General features: G+C 49.8%; 1 protein-coding gene across 1 annotated transcript in view; it reads right to left on the bottom strand.

Moving 5' to 3' along the window:
* Positions 1 to 229: 229 nt before the first annotated feature.
* LAMB2 (laminin subunit beta 2) overlaps positions 230 to 12,264 on the bottom strand; it is a 62,504-nt gene continuing 50,469 nt past the window's right edge. Inside the window, exons 29-33 of the mRNA XM_083424547.1 lie at positions 11,715 to 11,922; positions 9,718 to 9,859; positions 6,802 to 6,978; positions 2,827 to 2,986; positions 230 to 839 (exon numbers count right to left, since the gene is read on the bottom strand). Of these exons, the coding sequence (XP_083280673.1) occupies positions 703 to 839; positions 2,827 to 2,986; positions 6,802 to 6,978; positions 9,718 to 9,859; positions 11,715 to 11,922 (824 nt within the window). The 3' untranslated portion in view covers positions 230 to 702. The remainder of the gene's footprint in view (positions 840 to 2,826; positions 2,987 to 6,801; positions 6,979 to 9,717; positions 9,860 to 11,714; positions 11,923 to 12,264) is intronic.

The following is a 12,264-nucleotide window of genomic DNA, read 5'->3' as shown; positions in this document are numbered from 1 at the left end:
TTTAACACGAAATTGCAGTACAGGACAGACCTGCCCTATTAGCCTTGCACAAGATTATTCTAGCAGGGCAGCACTGGTGTTGGCCCACTGTGTGCTGTCACAGGTATACATACTCATAGTGCAGTTTCACCAGGGCCCAGCTCCAGTTCAAAACAGAAGTGTAGACACACTTTGGGGTGAATTATGAAAGGCAAGCCCGGATTTGAGCAGAGGAAGGAATAAGACAACACAGAGAGGAATAGCCTTTGGGCCTTTAATCACACACAGGTGTAAGCCACCTTGGTTGGGGCAGATCACACACAGGCATGGCAACGCAGCCGCCTCACCTGAACTTCCTTTTAGGCAACCCTTCCCCTGTTCTGTTATCGCTCTGAGCGAGAGACCAGCAGAAAACCAGAACGGGAAAACTCCGCTATGGCAGCTTAAGTGCTTCCTTACGGGCTGGATGTTGGCAGGGAAGGGATTTTCCTAAGGAAGCCTCGATGTATGCAGTGCTGTGCTTCCACGAAGGCTGGGGTGAGAGTCAAGCAATGGTGGCAAGGGACAGCCATAGGAAGCGGTGCTCCGGGCACTAAGCTAGATCTAGGCAGGGGTAGCCAAGACTTATTCAAACACATGTCTGGGAGCAGTGAATAGGACTTACAAAATGGGAGTGGGTATGGGAGAGAGAGGGAGAGGGAGAGAAAAAAACCCCACAGCGCATCACTGGCAGGTGTTGTAGATTTGGATCTGCTGATTGATGTCTCCCAAGATGACCCTCATCTTGGCCTCAAGCCCGTCCAGTTGGGCCGCTTTCTCCTGCAGCAGCCTCTCGTTTTCTTCATACGTTTCTTCCAGCGCTGAATAGGGACAGGGAGGAAGAGAATTGCAGCAACAAAATGGAGGAAAGTTAAGGGAAAGATGGGCTGCCTAAAACCGTCCCCTCCCTGAAACCGGCCTCTGAAGGGACAGTTCCACATTGGTGTCTCTGTCGCAGTTCCAGATAAGAAGGTTACCACCAGCCTCTCCTTGTGTGGCCTTCCCCCAACAGCAAATCCGCTCCAGATCCCCAGAACAGATTTGGGACGGGAGGGTAGAGAAAGTTCTGTTGCGCAAGTGGAAGCCCTTTGTTATGTGCTGAGTGAATAGGATCCAAAATGCAGCAGTCTGATTGGTCCTAGAACAATAGGATTCAGAATGCAGCAGTCTGATTGGTCCTAGAACAATAGGATCCAGAATGCAGCAGTCTGATTGGTCCACAGGAGCCACCCAATCCAGCTCCAGGTGGAAGGGCACCCGCAACCTGATTGGCCCGCAGGAGAATCCTGGAATTAGCCAATAACGTGGGGCCCATTGTGTAAACAATGTATATAAGGCAGACATTCTGGGAGAACTTCCATTCCTCCTCACCACTATGAGCTGAATAGAGGGCATGAAATCCACTCTCGACTCTGAGTATATTTCACCCTTTATGCAGAGAGGGTGACGTAATGACTAGAGGCATGTAGACGCAGTAAAGGCATGTACCCCTTTGGGCAAGAGGATTCCCTGCCACCCTCCATCAAGAATGTTTGTGTCAGCCTCCCCACTGGAAACTCAAAGTGCCCAGAGAGCCATGGAGAGGGTGGATTAAGGAGTGTGTGTGTGCTGGGTCTGAGGCTTGGCTGCCATGATCTATAGATCCCGGGCAAGCTGCCTGGCTTTGCCGGAGGATGGCATTTGCCAAGAAGGTAGCATGAGCTAGAGCAGGGCACCTCCTGCTGTTTTAGGAAGAGAAAAGCAACAATTCCAAGTGCCCTGCCACGTGACTCGGTTTTATGTTATTCCGAGCTTTGTCTTTTTAGGTTTTTAATTTTGATTTTATGCACACTGCTTTGAGAAGATCAGCCCCCTTCTTGGTTTAGCAGTATGGAAATTTATGCATACATAAAATAAGTAAATAAGCAAACTGAAGACACCAAAAGGCAGGGCCGGGCAGGACTTCCCACAATCAAAGAGCAGTTTCAGCATCTCATGTAGCTCCCTGTCCTTCTCCTGCCCACTCTCAAAATTTATGGTCTTCCTTTCCCTGGTTCCATCACCTCAATCTATTTGTGTGTGATGGTGATGGAGAGAATCTTTGGAAACCTGGATTTTGGAAGCGGCGTACAAACCAAATGAAACAAGTTCATGTGGCCTTGGCCCAGTTTACCTGAAGGAGCGTCTCCACCCCCATCATTCATCCCAGACACTGAGGTCCAGCTCCAAGGGCCTTCTGGCGGTTCCCTCACTGCGAGAAGTGAGGTTACAGGGAACCAGGCAGAGGGCCTTCTCGGTAGTGGCGCCCACCCTGTGCAATGCCACCCCATCAGATGACAGGAAATAAACAACTGTCTGACTTTCAGAAAACATCTGAAGGCAGCCCTGTTTAGGTAAGCTTTTAATGTTTGATGTTTTGTTACATCATCATCATCATCATCATCTTTATTTATTTATTTATTTATTTATTTATTTATTTATTTATTTCTCTCTCTGTTGGGAGCCGCCCAGAGTGGCTGGGGAAACCCAACCAGATGGGCAGGGTGGTAATAATAATACAGTGGTACCTCGGGTTAAGTACTTAATTCGTTCCGGAGGTCCGTTCTTAACCTGAAACTGTTCTTAACCTGAAGCATATGTAACCTGAAGCATATGTAACCTGAAGTGTATGTAACCTGAGGTACCACTGTAATACTAAATTAATGTGCACAGTTTACTGAGAGTCCAGAAGGCACAGAATTGTGTGAAACCCAATTTATGGGGGAGGGGCCCAGAAATGTCACACACCACCCCAGAGAATATATTTTCCCCTTTCTCCCAGGCACTTACCGCTCAGCCGCTGCAGCTTGTCATGCGCGTCGCGCAGCAGGCCCTTGGCCTCGTCCCGTAGGCGCTCTGCTTTCTGCCGGGCCCGGACCACATGCTGGGCCTTGCGTTCCACTAGGTCCTTCATGGTGCGGTACTGGTCACTCAGCGTCCCGTCCAGCAACTGAGAGGCAGTGGGAAATAAGGGGCAAGCGGTGAGCAGGAACTGCAGGCCTCGGTGCAGCAGCGTTATGCTTCCCACCATCTCTGCAAGGAAGATGGCAGGAAGAAAAGGCAGGAAATGGGCCTCCTCTGGAAGGGTGGGGGGACACCTGTGTGTTCCTCCAGATGTTGTCAGACTACAACCCCCACCACCTCTGAGGCGAGCCAGTGTGGTGTAGTGGTTAAGAGCGGTAGTCTCGTAATCTGGGGAACCGGGTTCGCGTCTCCGCTCCTCCACATGCAGCTGCTGGGTGACCTTGGGCTAGTCATGCTTCTTTGAAGTCTCTCAGCCCCACTCACCTCACAGAGTGTTTGTTGAGGGGGGAGGAAGGGAAAGGAGAATGTTAGCCGCTTTGAGACTACCGCTCTTAACCAGTGGGAGTGAAAGGCGGGATATCAAATCCAAACTCTTCTTCTTCTTCTCTCCTTGGCCATGCTCACTGGGGCTAATAGGGTATTGGAGTCCAAACGATATCTGGACAGGCTGATCCCGGACTTAGTGGATGAGTGTGATGGCCTGGGATTCGGACTCGGAGGCTGAACCGGATAAATCCCAGCCTGCACAGGAGTCCCCGCCTCCAGAACCAGCTGAGCCGGGGCTGGGGCCTGAGCCGGAAGGGTCCTCACCTGTGCTGGATCCTCAGGTGCAGGCACCAGCTGAGTCTGCTCTGGCTCCTGAGGGGATGGAGGACCCATTGCCTGCAGTTGCTCCACTCTCAGCCCCGTCAGGGGAAGAGGAGGTTGCCTCTGGGTCCGGTAACCCTCCAGCCTCTCCTGAGCTGCAGAGGCTCAGGGCAGAGAGGCGGAGGAAACTAAGTTCCCTTAGGAGGAGTGCTTGCCTCCAGGCCAGGAGAGGTGAGTCTCCAGAGGATCAGGGCCACCCTATGCCTCGGGGCAGATAAAAGCCAGCCAGCCCCAGTCCCAGGTTGCGGGAGCAACATTGTTGGTAGCCTGTTCCTGCCTGCACCCTGTCCTGCTCTTCTGCCAGAGTTCCTGACCTCACCCGACTCCCTGCCTTGGACCCAGCTACAGCTTTGACGGACAGCCTCCATACCACACCCTCGACCTCGGATTGGACTCGGACCTCGCCTCTCGGTTAGCCCCCAGGACCAGCACAATGGGTTTTGTTCATGCCAATCATCTTGCTGAGCCCAATTTTCATTCACTAATTCATTCATTCAACAGCAACATCAATGTGTATAGTACTTAGAATCATAGAATCATAGAATCATAGAGTTGGAAGAGACCACAAGGGCCATCGAGTCCAACCCCCTGCCAAGCAGGAAACACCACCAGAGCACTCCTGACATATGGTTGTCAAGCCTCTGCTTAAAGACCTCCAAAGAAGGAGACTCCACCACACTCCTTGGCAGCAAATTCCACTGTTGAACAGCTCTTACTGTCAGGAAGTTCTTCCTAATGTTTAGGTGGAATCTTCTTTCTTGTAGTTTGGATCCATTGCTCCGTGTCCGCTTCTCTGGAGCAGCAGAAAACAACCTTTCTCCCTCCTCTATGTGACATCCTTTTATATATTTGAACATGGCTATCATATCACCCCTTCACCTCCTCTTCTCCAGGCTAAACATGCCCAGCTCCCTTAGCCGTTCCTCACAAGGCATCGTTTCCAGGCCTTTGACTATTTTGGTTGCCCTCCTCTGGACACGTTCCAGTTTGTCAGTGTCCTTCTTGAACTGTGGTGCCCAGAACTGGACACAGTACTCCAGGTGAGGTCTGACCAGAGCAGAATACAGTGGCACTATTATTATGCTTTTCAGGGTACAAGGGGACAAGACACTGCCTTGAGGAGCTAAGAATTCTAAAATCTTGTAAATGAGGCCAGGGAGGAATGCCATCATAGATGAGAGCGGCCAGTGATGGTGGAGTTGTTGCTTTTCGCAACCTCCTGAGGGTTGTGCCCTCAGGTCCTGTTTGTGTCATCTGGTTGACCACTGTAAGAAACAGGGTGCCATGCTCTCCCCTCCCAATTCTTGTAATTCCTGGAATCATCATCAGCTATTTTCTCTCCAGGTCCCACGCCTCTGCTTGTGGCACATTATGGAGCTAGACTGCATGGATGGATCCAAAACAGGAACTGGGGGGGGGGGGGTGTCAGTCCTAGTTCTTCTACTTTGGGGTTGGCTTTTTAAGTGCCTCCCAACTTCCTGATTCCAAAGGAACACGTAGACACGTGAAACTGACAGGGTCCGGGCGCTGAAGGAAGACAGGAGGCTATCAGCCTGGCTCTATCTGCCAGAGGCTTCAGCGGGTACCTAGCCACACAGCCTTGGGAGGCAATCAATGTTGCACTAAGGCGATCGTTCCATCAGGGCAAGTATTTCAGCTTGTCAGGTGGAAACATCCGCCGCCCACTGCCCCACATGCTGTTCCAGGGGTTCTCTGAGCACCCGGGCCCCCAAGCCAGTTAGAGGGGTGGTGTGAGGGGCTAGAACATTGTTGCACAAGCCTTCCGCTGATGGGACTGGTGAGTTGAATCCCACTGTTTATTTTTTCCTCTTTAAAAATAATAATAATATTTTAATTGATATCTTAACAATCAAAATAAACAAACTGCCAATATACCAAAAGATAGAAATGATGGGAGAGACACCAGCAAAATCTCCTCTGATGCTTTTCTGACAGGTAAGGATTATTTCCCACCTGTTTTACGTAACATGCCTGCAGTCTTGAAAAGTGGGCAGACGTCCCCCTTAAGGCACAGCTGCCTCTTGGCCACGGTGGTTGGCAGAGCATTTGGGTGAAGGAGCATCTCTGACGCCATCTTCATTTGTCTGATTGCCTCCAAACAGTCAGTCAATTTCACCCTCTGAGTAATTTAGCAGGAATCACAAACACCCAGAGAAACTGACAGCTAGTCACCATCTCTCAGCCTTAGCTACCCTCCTAACAACCCTGTTAGGTGAAGAGGGGAGAAGATATTCTGGGGGTGAGGCTGGGCTCGTTGGAGGAAACACATTTCAATTGTGTGCTGCAGCTCAGTATTATAGCAACGAGAGTTTGTGGGCACACTTGGTAGTTTCTAATAAGACATTATTATTATTATAAGACCTATAAGACATCAGAAGGTTGGAGGTTCGAATCACCGCGACAGGGTGAGCTCCCATTGGCCAGTCCCTGCTCCTGCCAACCTATCAGTTCGAAAGCACGTCAAAGTGCAAGTAGATAAATAGGTACCGCTCTGGCGGGAAGGTAAACGGCGTTTCCGTGCGCAGCTCTGGTTCGCCAGAAGCGGCTTAGTCATGCTGGCTACATGACCCAGAAGCTGTATGCCAGCTCCCTCGGCCAGTAAACAGAGTCGGTCACGACTGGACCTAATATTCAGGGGTCCCTTTACCTTTTTAAGACATTAGGATGAAACTGGCAAGACTGAATTCCTGGAGCCAAACGAATGAAAAAACAAATGGAGTAGGCAGCAGCGTCACCAAAATAACAAGGCAAAGAGGATACACGAAGTACCAGCTAAAGAACGTGAAGCATTTCCATGTACCAATTTGCATAAGAAATACTTGTTTTGCATTATTCACGGCAAGCTGCCTGGCGCTTGTATGACGAAACATGGGAGAAAACCTTGCAAAATAAAAATAAAATGAAACTCAAACTTATACTGCTGCGTAGGCAGCCACCTATTCGCACCCTGTGTGTACACAATGCAGCAAGGATGCTTCCTCCTTCACCTGTCCTCTCAGTCCTAACCCAGGAGACAGCTGCTTATCCATCTTTGCCAGACTCCTGGACCTTCTCAAGCCCAGCCTCACGTACCTGTTCGGCTTCGCCAGCTCGGTCCCTGGCAGCGCTGGCTGTCTCCTCAGCTCGCGTGGCGGCCAGGCTGTTGTTGGCCCGTTTCATCTTGAGCGCATCCACCTGCTTGTCAAGGTGACCCACGCGCTCCATGGCTTCAGCCAGCTGACCTTCGGCGCTTGCGGTCTGCTGCTGGATCTGAAGGGAGGCAAGATGGGAAGCTGGAGAAGGTCTGCTGCCTCTCACCATTGTGGGAAGGTCTTCCCCATCCTACACGAGAGAGCTGACCTCACTGAGGAGATGTTACGATTCAGGGGATTTAGAGGGCATCATGGACCAGCCTCTGATGCCCCAGCCTCTGGTGCCCCTCCATCTTTGGAAGTTCAAGCCAGTGTGGTGTAGTGTTTAAGAGCGGTAGACTCGTAATCTGGTGAACCGGGTTCGCTTCCCCGCTCCTCCACATGCAGCTGCTGAGTGACCTTGGGCCAGTCCCACTTCTCTGAAGTCTCTCAGCCCCACTCACCTCTCAGAGTGTTTGTTGTGGGGGAGGAAGGGAAAGGAGAATGTTAGCCGCTTTGAGACTCCTGAAGGGGAGTGATAAAGTGGGAGATCAAATCCAAACTCCTCCTCCTCTTCTTAATTTACACAGATTTTTTCACAAGATAGAATATACAATTGCAAATTACCAAACGGAAGAATTGAGGAGCTTGAAAGCTGGCACATTTATTTCACCAGCAGTGGCTTTTTGCAGTGATATTTGCCCCTTATTCCCACTCTAACCTCCACCTGCAAATTAGTTCTGTAGAAAGTGACATAGTTTAGAAAGCTTCCTATGATAAAACTTGCAAGGGTTTGTCTTTAGTGGCTGAGTTCAGACTTTTTTGGCCTCTAAATACCTTTCCTCTCTGCACAGAGTGTTTGTTGTGGTAGAGGAAGGGAAAGGAGATTGTTAGCTGCTTTGAGACTCCATAGGGTGAAGGAATGGGTTTCCCAAACCCAAAACTGACTGTGCAGGCAGTTTGAAACTGCACCAAAATCCCTATTTTTCCTTAGCTAATATCCATTAACTTGAGCTCTGAGTCAATGTATAAACAAAAACCCGGCTGTGCTCAGAGCCCTCTCCTTTAGCAGTTTGTGACGGCAGGGATGACCCTGACTGCACCAGCAGAACAGAGAAGAAACGTCTGTGCCTTATCTTATGTGCTGACCACAAAAGACGCACAGACCTAAGTCCGGGAACAGAGCCAGAGTGTGTTCTCGGAGATGACGACCTCTTCCTCCAAGATAAGAATAGGAAGAAGAAGATCCTTTTATGGTCAGAAGTACAGGAAGGAATTCCCTTTTATGGTTAAGAATACCAGAGCAAGAACATATGTGATGTCAACCTGTGTACATAGGCTGACGTGGTTGGATTCCTGGGGAAGGTGGGAGAGGGTGCCTGGAGGATATATATACTGCATGTAATCTCTGATTTCTTTGGACTTGCTATGGACTGACCAAGCAAGTGCCTTCTGCTATCCGAAGAGCAGAATAAACTCTTTCTTTGAACCAACCTCAGTGTCATTTGACTTCCTTCCTCCTGTCCCGGAGCAACGCAGACCCAATCGGTGAACTCCAATAAGGCTACAAGCGTAGTGATAAAGCGGGATATCAAATCCAAACTCTTCTTCTGCCAAAGTGCCCTCAGTGCCAACGCCACAATGGCATTACCATTTTGCAGCACGGAGGGCTCCCGCTCAGAGGCCATAACAGAACCGTGGCCTCCACTGTATCAGTGGGAATCCACAACTCATTAAATTGACACCTCCCCTTTAAAAGTAAAGGCTCCTCTCCTCGGGGGTGGGGCTAACTGCTCCAAGGATGCTGTAGGCCTAATTAAGGCTGAGGGTTCACCCACATCTCCATTTGAGCCACTGCTTCCCCACAGGGAAACCCAATTGTTAGCACTGGATTGGAACAAACAACTGGGTTGTTGGTTTTTGCGGATTGCTGTTTGTTCAGATTTAGCACTAAAGAGCAGGTTTTCGGGGGCGGGGAGAGCAGTGGGGCAAAGGCAAAACTGCTTGGTTCCATGCCTAGAAAATGTGGGTCAAGTGGAAAAAGCACTCGGACCCATGCTTTCTAGAGAAGTGGAATTGCAGACAAGCACTCAGCCTTGTTGCTTCTTGGAGCAAGCTATCATCTTGCTTCTTTGAACTTGGTTTTTCAAAAAGCTTTCAGCAAAGTACCTCACCAAAGACTCCCGACTAAGCGTGGCAGTCAAGGAATAAGAGAAGAGGTCCTCTTTTGGATCAGGAATTGCTTAAGTTGCAGGAAGCAAAGAGTAAGAATGAAAGGGCAGTTCTTCGAATGGAGAGATTTAGGAAGTAGGTCACTACTGGGACCTGTGCTTTTCAACTTGGCTCAAATAAACGATCCAGAATGAGGGGTGAGCAGGGAGATGGCAGCGTCTGATACTAAATTGTCCCGGGTCTGGCTGGGTATAAGGGCAGCTAATTATGTTCCAAGGGACATGGGTGGCGCTGTGGTCTAAACCACAGAGCCTAGGGCTTGCCGAACAGAAGGTCGGCGATTCGAATCCCCGCGACGGGGTGAGCTCCCGTTGCTCAGTCCCTGCTCCTGCCAACCTAGCAGCTTGAAAGCACGTCAAAGTGCAAGTAGATAAATAGGTACCACTCCGGTGGGAAGGTAAACGGCGTTTCCGTGAGCTGCTCTGGTTTTGCTGGGTTTTAGTCATGACCTGGAAAAACTGTCTGTAGACAAACACTGGCTCCCTTGGCCTGTAAAGTGAGATGAGCACCGCAACCCCAGAGTCGTCCACGACTGGACTTAACTGTCAGGGGTCCTTTACCTTTACCTAATTATGTTCCAAGTCCTTCTCAGTGTTTGATTCTGGTACACTATCAGGGGAGGGCTGCGCACAGCGACCGGGCTTACCCTATTCACGACAGTCTCGGTGTTGTAGATGTCACTGGCTGCGTTGCGGATGGCTTTCTCGGCGGCGCTTTGAGCCCGTTTGGCGTCGTCCAGAGCCTTCTTCACTGCTTCGGCTGCAGTCTTTACGCTCTCTGCTCGAGCGCTGGAGACGGGAAGAACAAGCAGCAAGTGTGAGCCCAGAGTTATTTGCACTAGCGTCCCCATTGCTGTGATGGCCAGGATGACAAATCCATGGGAGTAAGAGATCTAGGGGCAGCCATTCGCCAGGTGTGATCTCTGTGTACAGGTATAGTTTACTTCCCTCCCCACCTCCGAGATCTGTGCCAAGCCCTCTCTCTGGATGAAAGAGAGCCCTGAAAACGAATCTGGTTGACTTAGCTTCTCCCTGAGCGTTATTGTGCTGACTATTTGTGTTCCCCACTGTTCACCTTTTATTTTTGAAATATTTTTTTAGTTGATTTTACAAGTGTAGAATTATAACATTGCCAAATACATATCCATATTTAGAGATTTCTCTGTATCTCTAGACTTCCCACCTTCCCCTCCGTGGGTCCTATTATCAACCTTTTCAAATGTATATTATTTCATCATCCAAGTTTCATGTCTCTCCATTTTGTCTATAGTAATTTCTACATTACAAGTGTTATTACAATCCTGCTAATGTTTTCATCTGCTTACAGTGGTCTCTCAAGTAAATTGTAAATTTCCCCTGTTCTTTATTAAAGTTTTGGTCTTCTCGGTTCCTGAACTTTCTGGTCAGTTTTTCCATTTCGACCTGCTGTTCGGTTTTTAGCTCTGCATAGTTAATTTGTTTTGTACAATGGTACCTCGGGTTAAGAACTTAACTCGTTCTGGAGGTCTGTTCTTAACCTGAAACTGTTCTTAACCTGAAGCACCACTTTAGCTAATGGGGCCTCTTGCTGCTGCTGCATGATTTATGTTCTCATCCTGAAGCAAAGTTCTTAACCTGAGGTACTATTTCTGGGTTAGCAGAGTCTGTAACCTGAAACGTCTGTAACCTGAAGCGTATGTAACCCGAGGTACCACTGTACTACGCTGCTTTTGAAAGGCTAATTGTACAGATGCCTCCATGTTTCCCCACATCAGTGAGAATTTGGCCCTCCTTGCATCTAAACCACTCCTGTATTTGAGCCTAGATGGCAAACTAGCCCAAACAGTGACCACCCCACCCTTGTACAGTGGTGCCTCGCAAGACGAAAAGAATCCGTTCCGCGAGTCTCTTCGTCTAGCGGTTTTTTCGTCTTGCGAAGCAAGCCCATTAGCGGATTAGCGGATTAGCGCTATTAGCGATTTAGCGGCTATTAAAGGCTTAAGGGATTAGCGGATTAGCTGCTAAAAGGCTATTAGCAGCTTAGTGCCTTAGAAAAAGGGGGTGGGGAGCGGAAAAAAACCCCCAGGAATCGCAAGACATTTTCGTCTTGCGAAGCAAGCCCATAGCAAATTCGTTTTGCGAAGCACCTCCAAAACGGAAAACCCTTTCGTCTAGCGGGTTTTCCGTCTTGCGAGGCATTCGTCTTGTGGGGCACCACTGTACTCTGTTCAGCTCCTGTAACACAGCCACATGAAAGGACCTCTCATTGCCATGTTTCTAGCAGTATCTGATATGCACAGTGCTTCACAATGCTCCTCATTTAACTTCACAATACACCTAACAAAGGAGGTTATTTTCTCTCAGCCTAAGACCCAATGGTGAGCTTCATGGAGGGGGTGGGGATTTGAACCCATGTTCAAACCTAATAATAAGCCCACCATCAGTTCAGGTTTTAACAGCAGCTGTGGAGACTCCTGACAGGGTGCTGGTCCCGCGGAGCAAACTCCTACGCTCCCCCAACTTCCTCTCCCTTTGCTGAACAACTAGTTGCTGCTCATGAAGGGAGGAGGACCAAGGGGAGCACAGTTCTGTCCCCATGGCCTCTCCTCTGGGTCCGACAGGAGCAGCCTCCATCCCACGCCCTCTCCGGCCCTCGCACACTCACTTGGCGCGGCGTGCGTCTTGCAGCAGCTGTCCCGCCACACGCACGTCTCCCGCCGTTTGGTCCAAGATGGCGTCCACGTTGGCCAGGCTGCTGACGCGCTCCTTGATCTCCTCAGCGAGGTGGTGGATCTGTGCGGGGGACGCTGGGATGGAGAGCTCCAGCACGCGGGAGGCCACCAGAGCAATGCTGTCAGGGTCGGCTCCGTCAACTGTGCGAGGGATGGGTCAGTCAGCGCTACAGACGGGTAGAACGGCAGGCCCCTGCTTCTCGCAAGACCCACTGCAAATGTCCCCTCTGCCCTGCTTTCTTTCATCCCTGTCTGAATACGCCCCCACTGCACGCACAAACACACACACACACACAAGGGATAAATATGTCCACCTGCCTTGCCCCACGGCCCTGCCTGGAACTTGCATAAGGAGGTGCAGCGGCATTCTTAACTTTTTTGTATGAAATTTTGCCTTTCCCTTTTTGGCAGGAACACGAACGTAACTGGCTTTCGTTTTATTATTTTCAACATTAAGATTGCTTTCTGAATTTTTTGGGGCAC

The sequence above is a fragment of the Podarcis tiliguerta genome (genome assembly GCF_965153285.1).
Source record: "Podarcis tiliguerta genome assembly, chromosome: 2".
NCBI lineage: Eukaryota > Metazoa > Chordata > Lepidosauria > Squamata > Lacertidae > Podarcis > Podarcis tiliguerta.
The sequence above is the reverse complement of the archived record's forward strand: the minus strand, read 5'-3'. Positions and strand labels throughout refer to the sequence as shown.